At 34.4% G+C, this 19,173-nt stretch overlaps 6 protein-coding genes across 6 annotated transcripts; all 6 read left to right on the top strand.

Moving 5' to 3' along the window:
* Positions 1 to 3,433: 3,433 nt before the first annotated feature.
* Positions 3,434 to 4,342, top strand: LOC107426685 (auxin-responsive protein SAUR21). The gene has a single exon (XM_016036927.3). It carries the CDS (start codon positions 3,858 to 3,860, stop codon positions 4,158 to 4,160), a length of 303 nt encoding a protein of 100 aa, XP_015892413.1. The 5' UTR covers positions 3,434 to 3,857; the 3' UTR covers positions 4,161 to 4,342.
* A 2,718-nt stretch (positions 4,343 to 7,060) lies between these two features.
* Positions 7,061 to 8,441, top strand: LOC112492762 (auxin-induced protein 15A). Its single transcript, XM_025077013.3, has one exon. The coding sequence runs from the start codon at positions 7,463 to 7,465 to the stop codon at positions 7,757 to 7,759; it is 297 nt and encodes a 98-aa protein (XP_024932781.3). The 5' UTR covers positions 7,061 to 7,462; the 3' UTR covers positions 7,760 to 8,441.
* An 805-nt stretch (positions 8,442 to 9,246) lies between these two features.
* LOC107426755 (auxin-responsive protein SAUR21) lies at positions 9,247 to 10,207 on the top strand. The gene has a single exon (XM_016037023.4). It carries the CDS (start codon positions 9,672 to 9,674, stop codon positions 9,969 to 9,971), a length of 300 nt encoding a protein of 99 aa, XP_015892509.3. The 5' UTR covers positions 9,247 to 9,671; the 3' UTR covers positions 9,972 to 10,207.
* A 1,344-nt stretch (positions 10,208 to 11,551) lies between these two features.
* On the top strand, positions 11,552 to 12,562 carry LOC107426756 (auxin-responsive protein SAUR22-like). The gene has a single exon (XM_060820369.1). It carries the CDS (start codon positions 12,053 to 12,055, stop codon positions 12,347 to 12,349), a length of 297 nt encoding a protein of 98 aa, XP_060676352.1. The 5' UTR covers positions 11,552 to 12,052; the 3' UTR covers positions 12,350 to 12,562.
* A 97-nt stretch (positions 12,563 to 12,659) lies between these two features.
* On the top strand, positions 12,660 to 14,866 carry LOC107426752 (pentatricopeptide repeat-containing protein At3g12770-like). Its single transcript, XM_016037020.4, has one exon. The coding sequence runs from the start codon at positions 12,862 to 12,864 to the stop codon at positions 14,368 to 14,370; it is 1,509 nt and encodes a 502-aa protein (XP_015892506.3). The 5' UTR covers positions 12,660 to 12,861; the 3' UTR covers positions 14,371 to 14,866.
* Positions 14,867 to 14,997: 131 nt separating this feature from the next.
* LOC107426753 (transcription initiation factor TFIID subunit 14b) lies at positions 14,998 to 18,452 on the top strand. Its single transcript, XM_016037021.4, has 6 exons — positions 14,998 to 15,419; positions 15,852 to 15,940; positions 16,040 to 16,261; positions 16,987 to 17,174; positions 17,252 to 17,373; positions 18,086 to 18,452. The coding sequence occupies exons 1-6, from the start codon at positions 15,390 to 15,392 to the stop codon at positions 18,170 to 18,172; spliced, it is 738 nt and encodes a 245-aa protein (XP_015892507.3). The 5' UTR covers positions 14,998 to 15,389; the 3' UTR covers positions 18,173 to 18,452.
* Positions 18,453 to 19,173: the final 721 nt, after the last annotated feature.

Genomic DNA, 19,173 nt, shown 5'->3' on the forward strand with positions numbered 1-19,173 from the left:
CTAATTATTTAGTATTGGTAAAGTTTCCATAAAAACCCATACAAAATTCCAACAATCTGTCCAATGAAATGGAGGTTAACTGTACAATAAACGTGTTTTGACAGCTGTACAAGCCTTAAAGAATCTAAATTTAAAAATAACTAAGGATAATTCATATTACTTAAAATATTTAAGAAGCAACTAAATTACAAGGACACAGGGAGATGTGGTGAAGAATAGAGTATTAGTGTTCTTGTGAGAGTGATAGAAGCTAGCAAAGGCAGAGAGAAAAAGAAAGAGAGAGAGAGAGACAGTATGTAGAAGAAAATCGGCTTCACGTGGCCCCTACATTCCACAATTTGATTTTCAGTCCATATTTTTAGTCAAAAAAAAGTTCTTGAAACTCTTACCTCTTTTAGCTATTCCTTCACTTCCTTCTTCAGCGATTCCTTCACTTTCTTCTTTCACGATTCCTTCACTTTCTTCTTCGGAAAACTAACTGACGAAAATGTGGACCTTCTATAGAAATTTGCAAGCTAATTTTGATTTTCCAGAAACTTGTCTCTCTGCTCAAAGACGAAAATCAAACAACATCGCATGGGCATGGGGAGGGAGAACAATTTTCCAAAAACTGGTCCTTCTATGACACTGGCGAATGGGAGGACAATTTTGCTTGAAGTGAAAATGGCGCTGGTGTGTTTCTAAAGGGAAAAGGAAAGCTTAGCTTTGTTCGAATGCCCTAGTTGTATTTTAAAAGGAAAAGGGAATGGAGGAAAAAAAAAACCAAAAACAACAAAATAAAAGAAAGTTGCATTTCGGTAGAGAAAAAAGACCCCAAAAAAAAAGTACAAAGGGTATTTTGGTCCTGATATACTAAAAGTTAGCTAAATTTAAAAAAAAAAAAATTTACTATTTTTCAAAAATGAAGTTGTACAATGGCTATTTTTCGAAAAAAAGAAAAGCTTGGATCCCAAACGAAAAAGATAAGGATCCAACGTGCAGAATGGGAAGGAAAGCAGTTAAAAAGGAAAGAGGGAAAGGAGAAAGAATAATTCCTTGGACTTTTATTCTTGTAATGGTCAATTTATATACCTACACAAAAGCTTCATTTAGCAGAAAGAACATTTGTTTGTTTTTTTTTTTTTTTTTTTTTTTTTTAAAAAGGTTTTCTGCAAATCTTATTTGACCAAAAAACTGTTAGCACCAATTTCCTTTTTTTTTTTTTTTTTTGGGGGGGGGGGGGGGGGGGGGGGGGGGGGGGGGGGGCTTAGCGCCATTTTCCTAATATAATTATTAGCTAATGTCCCTTCTCTCGTTTAATACTAATAGCTCATAAGGATAACACAAGTTTAAATGGGTTTGAAAAATTAAAACTTCAGTAACACATACCAATCTAAAATATATAATTCTTTATTTAATATGTACGAGTTCATTCTTAAGAGTGGGTAATCTCCTTTCAGATCGATTTTTTACTTTTTAACCTAAAATGGGGATTAATGTGGGTTTTTGTACATTTATTTTCCATACGAGGGATAATTTCTTAATAAAAAATTTATGTCAAAATTGAACTTAATTATCAAAATACAATTAAACACCGTGACTTTAGTAATGGTGAGGAGCAGACGGCTTGGCTCTAGTTAAGAATTATGATTTAATGAATGATGATTATCAAAAGAAAACTATTTTAATTAAATGTAAATTGAATTTCTCAAACATTAAATAATAATTTTTTTCCTTTTTCATTGATTTGTTTATTTATTTAATAAAAAATAATTACAAAATCCATTCATGCACTTGTTAGTTCTTATAAGTAATGTTAAATATATCGAAAAAAGGATGTGACAAGGTGATTTATTTTTATTTTATTCATTTAAAACTTTAATATACTTTAAAAATAAATAATTAAATCCTTTAAAAAAATATTTGTTATTAAATATAAATTAATAATATAATAACATTTATCATCCTGCAAACGTATTAATAGATTAGTTGGCATGTGCAGTATTATTCTGAACAAATTTTTAATCAAATTCATCTTTGTAGTACGAAGAAAATAAATAAATAAATAAAGCTAGTCCGTCTGTTTACACTTTCAAGTTAACATTTGACAGAATATGCACAGAAAGCTAGCAGGTGCGGATTAACTTTCGACGTGGGTTATTTAAACCAAAAAAGAAAAAAAAAAAAAAACGCATAGTTTTAGTTCAATTTATCTTATTCTTTGTTTAATATGAGAAGATCATGTTTTTTTCTTCTTTTTTTCCGTCAAATTTCAACACAAATTTTTTTTTTTTTTTGTTTGGGGGGGGTGTAGAAACAGAATAGGTGGACTAATTTGACCTTTTGTTAATATGTATTGAAATTCATTATCTCGAAAAATAAAATAATAATAATAATTCAACTCTTTGAAATTGTCTTAACCACCATTGACTGAATTCTAATTAATATTAATTTAGATTTAATAAGTCTCGGTTCAACATTGCCACATAAATTGAGCCAAATATACATGCATATATAGTCATACAAATTACTTTATTATTTGAAACTACAAATGACTAGACTGAGAGAGGGAATTTCTTCTTTCTTTATGTGAACATTATTTTTTTTTTTTTTCCCAAATTTGTCTATATTGAGACTCAAGGATTTTTATTTTTTATTTTTTATTCTGTCTTTTCTATATTGAGACTAGAGGTCACCATTTGTTAACATAAATCTGCTCTTCTTCTTTTTTTTCTTTTTTTTTCTTTTTTTCCCTCTTTCCTTTCAATGTTCAAAATCTAATATACATAATACATATGAATTTGCCATTTTCCCAAGGAGAAAAAAACAAAAATAAATAAAAGGGGGTTGAAAGATGGCTCCAAGGCTTACCTAAAGCAGGCTAAATGTCCTTGAAGCTTCATGAGGCTGAGCTTATTTCTCCTCACCAAAATATCTTACCATTTAATTGGAACTGCTTTCACATTATATCATACCTACTTGTAATGAGGTTGGTGGACCTACTTGCACAAATCGCTTCACATTCACCTTATGCCAATTTCTTTTTGCAAGTCCATGCACTATACCAAACATTTTCTTGTGAATTATGGATCAGGACAGTTTGTTTATGGACATTTCTAACATGTTTTATAATGACTGTAACAAGATTCATTTTCATTTTAACATTTAACTAAAGCTTACGTTCAGTGTTACAAAATCAGAGATCTTGTTTACCAGACAACCTTTCGAATCGAGACACAATAAAACATGAAGATCTAACTCTAGCCCACCACCATGTATACCAAGTTGGAAAAGAAAATATACCTAAACTAGGAAGATTTTATATTCTTTTGCAGAAATGGTACACAAATTGGGCATATCAGATAAAGAAAGTAATATGGATTATGATCCATATATAAGCTCCTGATAAGTTATTATCAAGAAAATAATAGACATATACTATACATGTCTCAGACATGTCTTCCTTTCTGGAAGGTCAGCCTTAAAATCAAACAGAGAGATCAAGCTGTTCTTTTTATCTTTTGAATTTGTTTAGAATTTCAAGTAGGTTGTTGCAAAAATGGCTGGGCATCATGTATTACAACAAATGAACAGTCTCATTCACTACCAAGTTCTTTTAAATGATTTGGAGGACAGAAGCATGTGATCTTTTAAATGGTTATGCCTTTAACCAAAAGGCCCCACTAAATTTCCTCCATGCAACTCTCTCCACAAATATTTGACATATTCTTCAAACCACAAGTCTATATATTACATGCATTAACATATTGTCCTGCACTAGATCAATTTCTCGCATTCTTAGTTTTACAAGCAAATCTTCACTTCTTTCAGGGTACCTCTTTAACTTCAACTTCATAATCTAGATTACTGATTAAAACATGGCTATTCGGTTGCCTGGTATTATGCATGCCAAGCAAATTCTGCGCCGGTCGACTAAGTTTGCAAACCAAGCAGCCTCAACAACCATGGATGTGCCAAAAGGTTGCTTTGCAGTATATGTTGGAGAGGGCGAAAAGAAACGATACGTAGTTCCCATATCATTGTTGAAAAAACCTTCTTTTCAAGAATTGTTAACCAAGGTGGAAGAAGAATTTGGATATGATCATCCCATGGGTGGACTTACCATTCCTTGCAGAGAAGACATCTTCATTGGTCTCACTTCTCACTTGATGGGATTGTGATTGGTGAAACTAAAACACAAATTCTTGTATTTTTTTTTCCTTCCTTTTCGTCTTCTTTTTTCCAAAAAAGAAATGAGATTGGAAATTTTCCAACTACACAAGAACGCTGTAAATAGATAATTCTGTTGAGATTCAACCACACCTACTATCAGTAATAGAATTGAAGACATCATTCAGTTGAATTCACTTTTTTCCTGTTTAGATTCAGTCTTTACATTTGCTTTTAAGTTCTCAGTCTTTCAACATCTATATTGGTATTTCTGCAGCGATAAACATCTAATATACATACATGCCTAGTTTAACAATCATCATATAAGGTAGAATGACAATTTTTTGTTGGAATGAAAAGCAGAGGTAGGATTCTAATAACTTGGTGCACAAAAATGAGGAAGGAAAAAGGAATGTTCAGTTATTCACCACCCTCCCTACTGAATGACTCTAGAAAAAGCCAAAGCTAACAGGCTCTTACTGAGACCATTATTGTCAAATTATCTGCCGCATAATATAGGAGAAAATAGGATAATCATATACATATTCCAGGATTATTTGTTTTCATCCTTTTCTTTCTTTTTGTTTTTTGCTTTGCTTCTTATCATTTTGCATAATAAGGATTATTTTACTTCAAATTTCTCAAAATTTTCTTTGGAATTTGGAATATTTCCATTTGCCTGGCATAATATGTATAGGATTGAAAAAGTTGATACAGGGCAACCCATTCATACAAAACCTGAACTCAAGAATCATGTTCATTTGAGAATCTTTTTTGTCAAATTTTTTGGAATAATTCATGCATTACTTACATTCAATCATATACTCATTAAAATTCCTCATCACCACTGGATTTCAATAATTAGCTTAAAACTGATGCCATTTATAAGCAATCTGTTTGATTTTCTGACATTGTCAATGAATGAAAACTTTCTAAATCGACCAAACAGAATTGGAAAAAAAAAAAAAAAAAAAAAAGGCTTGAAAAGGATAAAGCAAAGACTTTCTTCAGCTGAGCTTAGCTTGCTGATTTTGGTCACGTTGGATCCAGATATCATAAAACACAATCACATGATCAGATTACCTGGTGCTTCCCATTCAGCATATCACCCCTTCAACTTTAGGCCCCATTTTCTGTCACCGCCGTTTCTCATCTTGTTAGTCGAGCAACTGATCAATTAATTGCATTAGCTGTCAATTTTTTTTTTTTTTTTTTTTTTTGTCTCACTAAATTTTTGGTGGTTTGGTACGACCATAAATATTCAATGATGCTATCTTCTCCTCCTTTGCTGCTTCTCTCTGCAAAGAGTACGTACGTACAGCAAAAGTAGCCACTGGTTAGTAACTACCAAAAACCAGATCCAACAATATCTATAGTCCCTACATGTTAGTATTTGGTTCAGTAGACCTGTTAAATCCAAGCAGATAATCTAAAGAGACTTTGCCTCACTGCATTGGTTGTTGGCTTTGATGAGTGGCAGTCTGTGGTAGATAAATACAATTATTATTATATTAACAATTCAATGATGCCATCTTCTCCTCCTTTGCTGCTTTTCTTTGCAAAGAGTACATACGTACATACCACAAAAGAAGCCACTGGTTGGTAACTACCAATAAACCAGATCCAACAATATCAATAGTCCCTACAAGTTAGTACTTGGTTCAGTTAGCCGGTTAAATCCAAGCAGATAATCTAAAGAGACTTTGCCTCACCGCGTTGGTTGTTGGCTTTGCTGAGTGGCAGTCTGTGGTAGATAAGTACAATTATTAACAATTCAATGATGCCACCTTCTCCTCCTTTGCTGCTTCTCTCTGCAAAGAGTACATACGTATGTACCACAGAAGTAGCCACTGGTTAGAAACTACCAAAAACCAGATCCATCAATATCTATTGTCCCTAGAAGTTAGTTTTTGGTTCGGTTGACCTGTTAAATCCAAGCAGATAATCTAAAGAGACATTGCCTCACCGACTTGGTTGTTATTTTTGTTGAGTGCCAATCTGTGGTAGATAAATACAATTATTAAATATTATATTTAAGAACCCTTAGAAATACATAATTTGCCATTATCATTCTAAGATCAGAACAGACATCAGTTAATGTTTCCCTAGTGAGCAGAGTAGAATCAGTCATTAGCCTCAGTTGTAGTTTGAGTCGCCAGTGAAGAAGGATAAAAATGTAGTTCAGAGAACAGTGAGATCTTACTCAAAACAGCACATAGGCCAGTCCCTTAAGTTTTGTATTAAAAGAGTTATGTTCATTGACACAAGCAATTGAAGATGATCATCGATAGTGTAATGCTTTGAGCGAAGTAGGTTTGGTTTCTCTTCAGTTCAGAAAATTGCATAGATTTAATCCAGTGTTTTCATTTCATTTGGAATTGGATTAAACAGAAATTCTTTGTTTGCTCCCTTTGATTTTGTTTTGTGGGATGACCATTTGATAGAATTATGCTCACCAATGCGCTTTTGTATACCATGATTTTGTTCTGTTCTTTCTCCAATCTACACATTAGTTTATAATAGATAGCCACAGCTAATACACTGAAACTACAGTGCCTCACTATAAATAACAATAACAGTTCTATGAGCTACCGAAAGCTTTGTATTGGTGTTCTATTTTCTATTTCTCCGTAACTGATATTCCTAGGAATGGATTACGGAACTGTCTTTATGTAGTAATTTTACCACACACAGAGTTTGATCAAACATGTGGGCACATGACATTTTATCTTTGTTTCAGCTGGCTAAAGAATAAACCTACAATACAAAATCCTTCCCAGATAAATGATTTTTGGTACCTAAATTTGCATGATTTTGACAGAAGATAATATCCATTCAGCTAACTTGTTCTATCAAGCCTCAGTTATATAACACCAAGAAAAATAACTCACAATAGGTAGATTTTTTATACCTGAAGGAAGTTTTCCACGATTGAGAGCCAAACAACAATAGGGTTTCTCTCTTTGCCAAAAAAACTCTTTCATTCAAGTGGGCTCTACGGCAGGTTGTTCTCTGGGTAACAAGTCGGCAAAATGAGCAATCCAACAGATATGAGGTCTCAATCAATCTAAGCATTTTATGCATAAATAGGAGGACAAACCCATGTGAACTTCAATTGCTTATGTCTCTTGTCAATACCCATATTGCCTCCAGAACCACACATCACTAAGATTTTCCAACTTTCCAAAGGGCAATAATTTTTTCTATAAATATATAAACTCAGATATAATCCCACAGCCAAAATAGAGAGCTCTCCTCACATTCTCTTGTAGCACATCATTCTTTTCACCCTCCAAGTTAGCAAATACCAATTATGGCTTTTCGGTTGCCTGGCATTAATCATGGAAAACAGCAAATTCTCCGCAGAAAAGAAGCAGGATTGATATCCAAAAATGTGCCAAAAGGGTATTTTGCAGTGTATGTAGGAGAGGAGCAGAAGAAGAGGTTCTTAGTACCGATCTCATACTTGAAAGAGCCAGCATTCCAAGACTTGCTGAGTATGGCAGAAGAGGAATATGAGTTCAACCATCCAATGGGTGGTCTCACTATTCCTTGCCGGGAAGACATTTTCACTGATCTCACTTCTCGCCTGAATAATAATGGATCATAAAAAAGTAAAAGCTAAAAGGCAGAGACTAGAAAAGATAAACTTTGTTTTCGGTAAAGAAGACAAGGCCAAGGTGGAAAATTTCTACCCCACCGAAGAAGTTGAAGATTCTACTGCCACATCAAGAATGTGACAGCAATGGGTTTCCTATCTTGCAAGGAAATTTCAAGCTAAGTTGGTTTCCCATGGGGATCGATGATAAAGCATATATGCAAAGCGCAAGCTTCCATTAATCTCTGTTACCTAAAGACCCCATGTGCCAACCCAAAAGCGCGTGAGCTCTTCAAGTCAAGAACTTTGATTGTTTACTTCAAATTTTTTTTTTTTTTTTTTTTTTTTTGGGTGCATTGAGCTAGAGCTGTAATTCCCCCAGTGACATGTGGCTAACTTTATTTTTCTTCTAGAACTTTTCCTTTACATCAATACCCCATTCAACGTGTCTAAATGATTGATGGTTATTTACAAAAATAAATAAATAAAAATGATTAATGACTGGGCTTACTTGTTTTTGCGGCATTTTTCATCATCAGAGCAAAAGGTTGGCTTGAATTTGAATGGATTAATAATTCATGAATTGTAGTAGGGCTTGCTTGTAAGACTCAAATTCACAAAGCTTTGATCCAACTATGAAGCTGAAATTAGATTTTAGAACATGTCATGTATGTACGGGCAAGAGCTATAAATTTATTTGCTTCATTTTTCTTACAATACCTTTAATTTCCATGTTTATTTTTAGTTTAGGCATCTCCATACATATGTTGGTACTTCTATTCGGTCCCAACATGTGTAGGGCTAATGAGGAATTTAAATACTTATAAGGTAGAGATTCAAGTTCTATTATTATCTAGATCAAAAATTCAATTATATATTTAAAATATATGTAGATTGCTCAATCAATATGAATAAATTCACTATTAAAATTGTATAAGTATGTCAACCTCTGCCACAATTTTCTTTTTGAAAAAAAAAAAATCTAGTTTGACAAAACAATGATTCTATTATTAAATTATCTTTTAAATGATCTCAAGATCTTATGAATGTATGGACATAGTGCAAAATTTAAATTTTTTTTTTTTTTTTTTTTACAATTTTTAGTTGAAACATCTAAATTCTTGTATGGTCGACAAGAAAAGATAATCAAGTTGGGAACGCACTTATCTAAGCACTAATTGGAATATCATCTAGTTCCACCTTTCTTGGACATTTTGACTTGGCTCTTTATTGTGGCAATACTAGAGAGGTGACACGTTTGAAAATTAAAAAGTACATGACTAGAGAGGAACTTTAAAAAGTATTGGAAAATGATAAATTATGGGAAACAAACAAATGCAACATCTATCAACACATAACCCTGCAATCAAAAAGTCATTTCTAAATACATGCATACATAAAATTAAAGAGATTACTTTGGTTCAACTTGATTGAGTCCTAAAAAAGAATATATGATAAGCATTCAAGGACCTGTCAAGCTTTTCAACTGTGTGAAAGCTGTCAGCTTACAATTAGAGGCTTTTGCTTTTCATGTTTTGCAAATGGCCCCTCTATGGCATTGTTTGGCATGCATGACATATGCTTTGCCCACAAAAATAGAAAAATCAGTCTCAATTACTGCTAGTAAGTTCTTCAGCAGGGGAAAAACTTGGAAGACAATCCATGTGCTCTTGCTTACATTTTCTTTAAACAAACTCCACCCATTTAACCATTTTGCCTCCACACAACTCTCTTCCACACATTCCAAAGATTTCACTATTTCTCCTTTACTTCTATATATACCAAATGAAGAATATCCCACCACAATACAAACCAAGTCCTTCACATCATCTGCAGCCACAATATCTTTCCTTGTCTCTTAAGTCATTCTCCAAACTTTCAACCCTCTTCCTAAAAACCTAAAAAATTCCTTTGAAACTTGAACATGGCTATTCGTTTTCCAGGTGTCTATCACGCTAAGCAGATCCTTCGCCGGTCACATTTGTTTGCAAGACATGCAACTTCATCAACATCAGTAGATGTCCCAAAAGGCTACTTTGCAGTATATGTGGGAGAGGAGGAAAAGAGGCGGTTTGTAGTTCCTATAACTTTGTTGAGTCAGCCTTCATTTCAAGAATTGTTAAGTAAAGCAGAAGAGGAATTCGGATTTGACCATCCCATGGGTGGACTTACACTTCATTGCAGAGAAGATATCTTCCTTGATCTCACTGCTAACTTGAATTGAATGTGTTTGGGAAACCCAACTGACATAAATTAGCAGAGACAATTTTGTAAGAGTCTTGTCCTTTTTCTTCAAGCAAAAGAAGAATTTGGGTTGGCTCCAAGCAAGAATCAAGAAAAGGAAAAAGAATTTTATTGGCAATTGTTTCACTTAAGAAAGTTGTAAATAGGAAATTGCTTATTCTTTTTCTACCACATATTATTGAATGGAAACTATTTAAACTCAGATTTCATTAGAAATGTATCTGTCTATTACCTTCTTTAATTTGTTTTTGTTTGCCTCTAGTTTTAATAACCCGGCACCTCTGTTTTATGTCAGCATCAATTGGTGTTCCCATACCTCAATCATGAGGAGTATGAATAACAGAAAATGATGCATACAAACAACATAAGGCATGCATACATGTTAATATAAAAGTTCAACCATCATATCAGAGGATTGTAAAACATATTATCTGATGTGGTCATTTTTAATGTTTTAACAGAGTATCTTAATGAAAATAAACAAAGTGTTGCCTAGGTTTCCTACCACCCAAAAAAGATTAATAAATAGCTAACTAACCCATGTGGAAAAACTAAACACTAGTCACTTAGATTTGTCTGAATAGTCCTTCAACGAAAGGTATGGAATTCAATGATCTTTTTTATTTTTGCTAGTAATCATCTAGTTAACATTTAATCCAAGTGATTCAAATTCAAGTTATCTTGTTCTTCTGCCATCTTAAGTTATCCATCAAGAGGAAAATATAACAATAGAAGTAAGTACTTGTAATATGCCTGGATAAACCAAAAATTATGGGAACATTAAAACTATGAACTATCAAATTATTTCATTTTCTAATTTACATCTTCCTTCAATTGTTAAATAAAAACCTCTTTGTAATATGTACGATGGAGTACTGTACATAGGATAGAAAATGTTCCATGCTGAACCGTATATACTACCATTGCAAACTTAAATGTGAAAATATTGAGTTTGATTGATTTGCTCCTTAAAAGGGCATTCAAAAATGTGAGGACCACATTTTTGCATGGATTAGGTTAGGTTAAGTATGTGGCATGACAATGAAGAAACTAAAAGGAAAATGAAGGGTCACCATCCATCTAACAGCGATGGAAAGTTATTTAGGAACCTAATCAAAAATAAAAATGAAAAATGAAAAATAAAAAAGACTAATTCGTTATCGATTATACTATTTTAGTTAATTGCTTGCTGCTGCCTTGTTACTTATTGGTCTTTGTTTCTCTGTCACCCATGTTCTTAAGCTCTATTTCTACACCACTAGTTTTGCTTAGGCATGCCCCTTAATACTCTAATGGGGTCACATACATTTGCATCCATGTCAAAATTTAAGTGGCTGTCCAATTGCAATCTTTAGCTGGTTCTCCATTGGTTTATATTGAGGCTGTAGGACATATTATCAATTGCATTATCTCATTGCCTGCTTAGATGATGACAAATGAAGTATCTACTCATTTCATGTTTTTTACAGCTCTTTCCATGTTTCTTTTTTCATGGGTGTCTAGAAAAATTCAATTAGAAGTTTCATTTTCGTAACATAGCAAATATACATATGGATGGAGAATTTGCAATATAAAAAGGCTAATAGGGTCCATATAAGATATACACATCATAATATTTTTCCTGGTCTAGGAATGATAACAGCATATCATGTCCCAAACCTGTTTCTCAACTCAAGCTCAGCCACTAAATCAACAAAGAAAATTGTTCTATATTCCCACATAAATCTTGTGCTGTTTGTCCACACAGAAAACGCTTTTGCATATTCCATTACAACAAATATTTAGTCATAATCACTACCAAGCTCTTTGAGATGGTTGAAAGACAACCCATGTGATGTTTTTTCATGCTTATGTGACTCTTCAACCTAACCCCCATTCATCACCTAATTGTGCCTTCCATTCAAACCCTGTCCACATTTTAAGTGATTGTTTCACACACCCTATTTTCTATATATACTCAAAAATGTTATCCCACAATCAAATCAATTATCCTAACATTTTTTTCATAAAAAAATTCTTCCTTTTCTCCTTTTAGGCCATAAAACTTTAAATCTTAAAAACATGGCTATTCGCTTTCCTGGTATTATACATGCCAAGCAAATCCTCAGAAAATCAAGTTGGTCTACCAACCAAGCAGCTTCAGTGTCCTCTGCTGAAGTTCCCAAAGGCCACTTTGCAGTATATGTTGGAGAAACAGAGAAGAAGAGATTTGTAGTTCCAATATCATTATTGAGTCAGCCTTCATTTCAGGAATTGCTTACCAAGGTGGAGGAAGAATTTGGATATGACCATCCAATGGGTGGTCTCACAATTCCTTGCAGAGAAGATGTCTTCCTTCATCTTGCCAATGGATTGTGATTCATGACAACACTCTGAGAATAATCAAGAGACAATTTTGTAAAAATCTTGTAAATGTTTTTCCTTAGGGGTTGGAAAATTGGTCGACCAGTGGAGAGAGTTGTAGATAAGAATTGCTTGGAATCTCCCTCACATTTTCCATGAATTATAAAGTCAATATATTATTCAGTTCAATCTGCTTGTACTTCTACATATATACGGACCATTACAGCATTTCAGTATTTACCATTTTTTTTTCTCGAATGAAATTTACCACTGTTTTTTTGTTTGATGTTTCTTTATATTTATTTGGCATTATTCTTAAAACCAAAATTAAGCGGGCGAGAGAGAGAGAGAGAGAGTTTTCATATGGACATTTGGTAATTTGTTACAAGATGGAGGTGTATATAAAATTTATCACAGTTGTAAATAGAAGCTCTAGCTAGCTAATGTCTCTTGGGCTTGAAAGAACCCAGTTCCGAGCTTTTTAATAAAACTTCAATTAAACCAGCCTTGAACAGAAAATTCAAGGAATGACCAAATTACCTCTACGGAAAGACCATCAAGCACCTAATTCTGAAACCTCGTTAATCCCATGTTTGATTCTTAAAAATTCCCGCTTCTATAATTCACAAAGCTTTGATTCCTTGACTAGTTATTTGCACCATTTTTCTCAGACTAAGAACCTCGGTGCCATTAAGAGAATCCATGCTTACCTACTTACCTCAGGCATTCTCTTTTTCTCCCTTGATTTCCAAGCTAAACTTGTTCTTTCCTACACTAGATGCCATGACCAAGACAACCTTCAAACTTCATTCAACCTTTTCAAATGCGTGAACCCCAGAAACCCATTACCCTTTAATGTGATAATATCTAACTTCTGTCAAAATGGACTTGATTTTCTTGCACTAAAAACCTTATCTTTCATGCATAGTAATGGTGTTCCTATAGATACTTACGCTTTATGTGGCTCTTTGACAGCTTCATCTACTACGAAAAGTGTCGACTTTGGCAAAAATATACATTCCCATGTGGCGAAATCAGGTTGGTCGTCCAGCGTTTTTGTGGGTAGTGCTCTGATTGATCTGTATGCAAAATCGTTGCTAATTAGAAATGCAGAGGTGGTGTTTGATGAATTACCGATTAGGAATACTGTTTGTGCAAATGCACTTTTATCAGGTTATGGTGAGGCTAAGATGTGGATTGAGGGACTTGAACTAAGTCGGAAGATGCCTATGTTAAATTTGAATTACGACCAGTTCACTTTATCAGCAATGCTACGTTCATGTGCTGGACTTTCTGCCATAGCATCAGGTAGGCAGGTGCATGCTTATCTGTTCCGCTCAATTTATGATGTGGGCAGAGATGTGTTTTTGCAAAGTTCATTGATTGAAATGTATGGCAAATGCGGTCTGGTGGAAAAAGCTTGGAAAGTTTTCACTTTGGCAGGAATATGTGGAAGAGGAGATAAAAAAAGGGACATCATTTTGTGGACTTCACTGCTTGGTGTTTATGGTAGAAATGGATATTATACAAAGGTGATTAAATTGTATAGGGAGATGTTGATGGAAGGGATCCGACCAGATGGGGTGGCATTTGTGACTGTCATCTCTGCTTGTGGTCGCACCGGCCAAGTGGATCTTGGGATTCAGTATTTTGAATCCATGTCTTGTGACTTCAAGTTGGAACCTGGGCCAGAGCACTATAGCTGTCTTGTTGATTTGCTGTGTAGGGCTGGTGAATTGGATAAGGCATGGAAGATTGTCAATGAGATGCTGAGTAAAGGACATAGCAGCTGCAGCGTTTCAATTTGGGGTGCTTTGCTTAACGCTTGCAAGGATCGTGGGAATATTGAGTTGGGTAAAGAGGCTGCTCATAGGGCACTTGAGTTGGATCCTCACAACGTTGGAATATATGTTTTGCTATCAAATTTATATGCTAGGTTTTGTATGTGGGATGAGATTGGGAAGTTGAGGGAGTTGATGAAGGAAAAAGGATTAAAAAAAGATGTCGGATGTAGCTGGATTGAGGTCACAAGTTGAACAGTGCAGTGCTTAAAAGCATTTCCACAAGAGAAACATTTCAGCTGCTCTTTGCTACCGTTTTATTGACAAAATGGGAACCTATACAAACATCCAAAGATAGCAGAATCAGACTCCAATCATTATTTTGAAGCTGCAACATGAGTCATAAAATGGTAGCGTCCATGATGACATGAAGAACTTCATGACACACAAACTTTCGAGCGAGAGATCATACAAGGAGGACAAACATCGAAGCTGGAAGTTCATCATAAGCCTTTAGTGGCTATTAAAGAACTGAAACTGTTTAATTGGTCAAGTTTCTCATTCTGACTACGAAGCACATTGATTAGTACCCAGATAATTGAAAATGAAGTCTCCATAGCCGATCAGGAAAGATGTTGTCCGGAGCCATGAAGAGTCATCCTTTGATTTTATTTTGTTATTGCAAGGCATATAATGACAAATTATTGGACCCATGGTTATGATCTGAGTAATTTATTATTATATTTTTATTTTTTGTCCGTTTTCAGATTTGGCATAATTCGAAAATTTATTGCTCTTTTTTTTTTTTTTTTTTTTTTTTGAATATTGCTTTTTTATTTAAGTTCAAGTGCAACAACCATAAGCGGGAAATGGGATCAGAGAGTCAACGGTCCAAGGAAATAACGGGGTTCAAGTATGATCCGCTTACACATGCTATTCGTACCCGTAGACTGCCACTGCGACCAACCATGGGGTTTTTAGTCATTTCAATCACCGCTTGTTTTCTTCACTGACTTAAATACCCCTACTTGGAATGACATGCCCAACTTCTATTCGTCCCAACAAAACAAGCTTAGTTAGGTTTTTAGTATCGGAACCAAATCGGCATAGAAACCGGAAGCCGTAATTTTGGTCGGAAAGAAAACCCTAATTTTGCCTGATTGCACCGAATTCTCAGAAAAACCCACTAGAATAACAATTCGTTTTTGATAAAAGAACGGTCCAGATTAGCCGGATACAAGTGGTCTCGTGCCAAAATCAAAACGCACGCAGAAATGGGCAAACCCGAAGATGGCGAAAAGAAGGTAAAGCTTTTGACTTCTTATTCAGTTTCCGTATTTTGAAGATTCAAAATGAAGATGACACATTCTTTTTTGAAATCATTCGAAGTTACCCAGAACCCAAAATGTTCGTAATTGTAAAAATTGTTTTGAGCTGAGCTCAAAAATCCTCTTTTTGGATGATTTTATACTGTGATATTCGTAATTTTACATTGTATTTTTATTATTTATTGATTTTATTTATAGTGCTTCATGTTTAATTTTTGTATTGAAATCAAATTTGAAGCATTCGTAATTGTTCTTATCTCAGTATTATTTTTAACCCCCCCTTAAACCCGGAAGTGAAAATTTGGGTATCACACATTATGGTACTCTGTTTTAGAATTTCAGTTGTTAAATTAAAGTTAGTATCTGCGTTCTTCTTCATTGTATTGATTTCATGGGTTTTTGGTGTAGATTTTGAGTAAGAAGCTAAAAGATGTTGAAATTAGCGTTCCCATAGTGTATGGTAACGCTGCATTCTGGCTTGGAAAGAAGGCAAGCGAGTAAGTTTTTGTTTAAATATTGCTTGGTTTTGTTGGTTTCTTGAATTTGCTTATTACATTGAAATGCAAATTAGTTTACTTTCTGAATATATCAATTAGGTATCAGTCGCATAAGTGGACTGTCTACGTTCGTGGGGCGACCAATGAGGACCTAGGTGTGGTAATAAAGCGTGCTGTTTTTCAGCTGCATTCCAGTTTCAACAATCCCACAAGGGTGGTGGAAGCACCGCCATTTGAATTATCAGAAGCTGGCTGGGGGGAATTTGAAATTGCCATTACACTTTATTTCCACAGTGATGTTTCTGATAAGCCGTTGAACTTGTGAGTCAGTTTGCATTTTATTTTTTAGTGATTTGCTTGGTATTTGGCTAGCAATTTTTGTACTTGAATACTGTGTCATGTTGCAACATGGAGCCAATATCAAATAAATGTTCAGTATGATAAAAGATTACCCTCCCATTTTTCTTTTTGATCAGAAAATTACAAAAACTCTCATGTTGCACCTCAGACTTCGTTCATATTAGTTTAGATATGCAATCATAGCCAACAAATACAATGATATTAACCACGCACACTGTTTAAGAATGAAATAATTAGATCCTATAAAAGAGTTACATAAGGTTCACATCACAATATTTAAGTACGATGCAGATTGAGGATTTTTGTAACTTTGGGAAGAAGTGGAAAACATATGATAAATAGACTTTATAATTAGATCCTATAAGGAGTTACATCTGGTTCACATCACTAATGTTTAAGTAGGATGCAGATTGAGGATTTTTGTAATTTCGGTGTGGAGTAACACATGGTAGTTTGGGTAGACTAAGTGTCAACCCATAAACTTATTGTAGTAGAACATGATTGATATTTTGATACTATTGTAATTAATTACCACAGTGTCCAACCTGATGGGTTCGTCCTAATGCTTCAGTTGTTGAAATGGAAGTGCTTCCTGAGTACAATAAGACCAACTTTGGAAGCACAATATATGAAAATAGGATGCTGCAATTAGGCTTGTATTTTATTCAAGTTTCATTTATTCACAGATATCATCACCTGAAGTTGTACCCAGAGGATGAATCTGGCCCTATGTCAACAAAGAAGCCTGTTGTTGTGGAACTTTATGACGAGATTGTCTTCCCTGAACCTTCAGAGAGTTTTGCATCTCGTGTGCAGAATCATCCAGTTGTATCCTTTCCAAGATTACCTGCTGGCTTTACTTTGCCACCTCCTGGTATGATTTTTCCTAGCATTGTCTTATTAGTTTAGCTTTTGAGGTTTATGATGAATAAACTTTCCTGCTTGGTGCAGTACCAGCTGAGGATGCTAGCAGAAAAAGGAGAGGTGACACGAAAGATCATCCCCTAAGCCAGTGGTTCTTGAATTTCTCTGAAGCAGATGAGCTTTTACAACTTGCAGCAGCCCGTCAACAGGTTAGTATCAATTATTCTAATTTCATTACCAATGATTTCCTTCAATCCCTTGTTAGAAAATTTTGAATACATTTGAGGTTGATTCTACTTGGTTTATGGTGCATAGTTACATCCTGGCTAGCATCTAGGGCTGTTCTTGATGCACGTATTATCAGTGAAAGTTTTACCATTTTGCTTATTTAGTGATATGCCAATGTAGCAATGTTTGAAGATTCCTTGCATATTTGTTTATCAACAGAAACTGATTGACCAGGCGTGTCTTGACTAAACCCTTATTCTATATACAGTAGTGTTACCAAATTCCATACCATTGCTATGGTTCTTCAGCTTTTGTAGAAATCATTACCAAGCAAACTAAACCCAATATTTATGCGATTTACCATTCCTCATTCACAAATTAATTTCATTAGGTCTGTAAATGAATGCTAAAGCTCTTCCAAGGTCAAAATTATTTTAAACAATTTTAAGATTGCTCTTTTCTTTTTCTTATGCATTTCTTTATGCTCTCAAATAGCATCACTGATTTTGTTAAGCCATTCTCTTTTCTTATTAATTTTCATCTCCTATGATAAGTCAGGTTTAATGTTGAAGCCATAAATCATGATGGAGACTCCGTTTGGAATGTATTAGCTAAGATAAAATGTTTATGATGACAGAAAATTGCTTAGACCAATATTTTTGACAGATTGATTTCATACTTTCTTTTTCTTAGGTGCAAGCTCATATTGCTAAACTTCGACGACAGATAAGTATGATAGATGGGCAGCATCAGCAGTCAAAATCTGTCTCTGACCAGTGAAAGTACATTACTTACAGTTTTCTCAAGATTTCTTCTTCAAACTGGTTTTGCAGCATAGTCACATGATTGTTTTACCTTTGGAGAGTTTCCTTTCTTCTCTTTCTTTTCTCTTTTTACAGTTTCTTTTACTTTTAAAAATTGTATTCAGTTTTTTCCTTTAGTGTAACTTGGCTCTCGGTATCAAAAAAACAAATGGAAAAAAAATGTATAACTTTCAATCCATAACAATATTCTTTTACAATTCAATGCAATCAGTTACTTGGCCTCATTTTTTCCTCAAGTAACTTGTTAATGTTGGTTTGTCTGGATGTAAAGATACACAAATTATAAAGCATTATCTATTTGGAATTTTGGAGCAGATGCATTTAATGCATAATCTTATTCTGATCGATAAACATATACTTGCATTGGCATAGCAGAAGGCATTACCTCTATTTGAACAGTGATATTCAACGTGCTGCTAGACAGCTCCAAGAGTCCAATGCTGCCTTGCGGTAGTTTGGAATCAAATGCTGCTGTGCTGGAGCAGCCAAGGAGCCTTCCAGCAAGACTCGCTGCCACACGATTGCAGCATCACTGACACCAGAAACCATCCAAGATGGTATTCCTATAGGAGCACAAGGTGCGCTAAAAATCTTTTCTCAAACTTTTTCTTGGGCGTTGCCAGCCCTTAGTAGGATATCTACGCTTAGCTTTTCTTCTTTTTTTTTTTTTTTTTTTTTTTTTTTTTTTAAATGTTTCATCCCCCTTCTTCTTTGGTCTTGAATTGGAGATTCCAACTCAGAATCATTGGCCAAAATCAGTTACTTTTTGAGTGCGATCTGTGCTTCCATTCACTATTGATTTGTCACTTGTAGGCTCACTTTGTGATAAGCAGAATTTTAGAACTATTCTATCAAACAAAATATATTGCACTGGATATCTCCCATGTTATTGATCCCTGACACATTTGATCATTCAACCATCGCTTGTATTACTCTACTTTTTAAACAGTTGGCTTT

This window comes from Ziziphus jujuba, chromosome 9, assembly GCF_031755915.1.
Source record: "Ziziphus jujuba cultivar Dongzao chromosome 9, ASM3175591v1".
NCBI lineage: Eukaryota > Viridiplantae > Streptophyta > Magnoliopsida > Rosales > Rhamnaceae > Ziziphus > Ziziphus jujuba.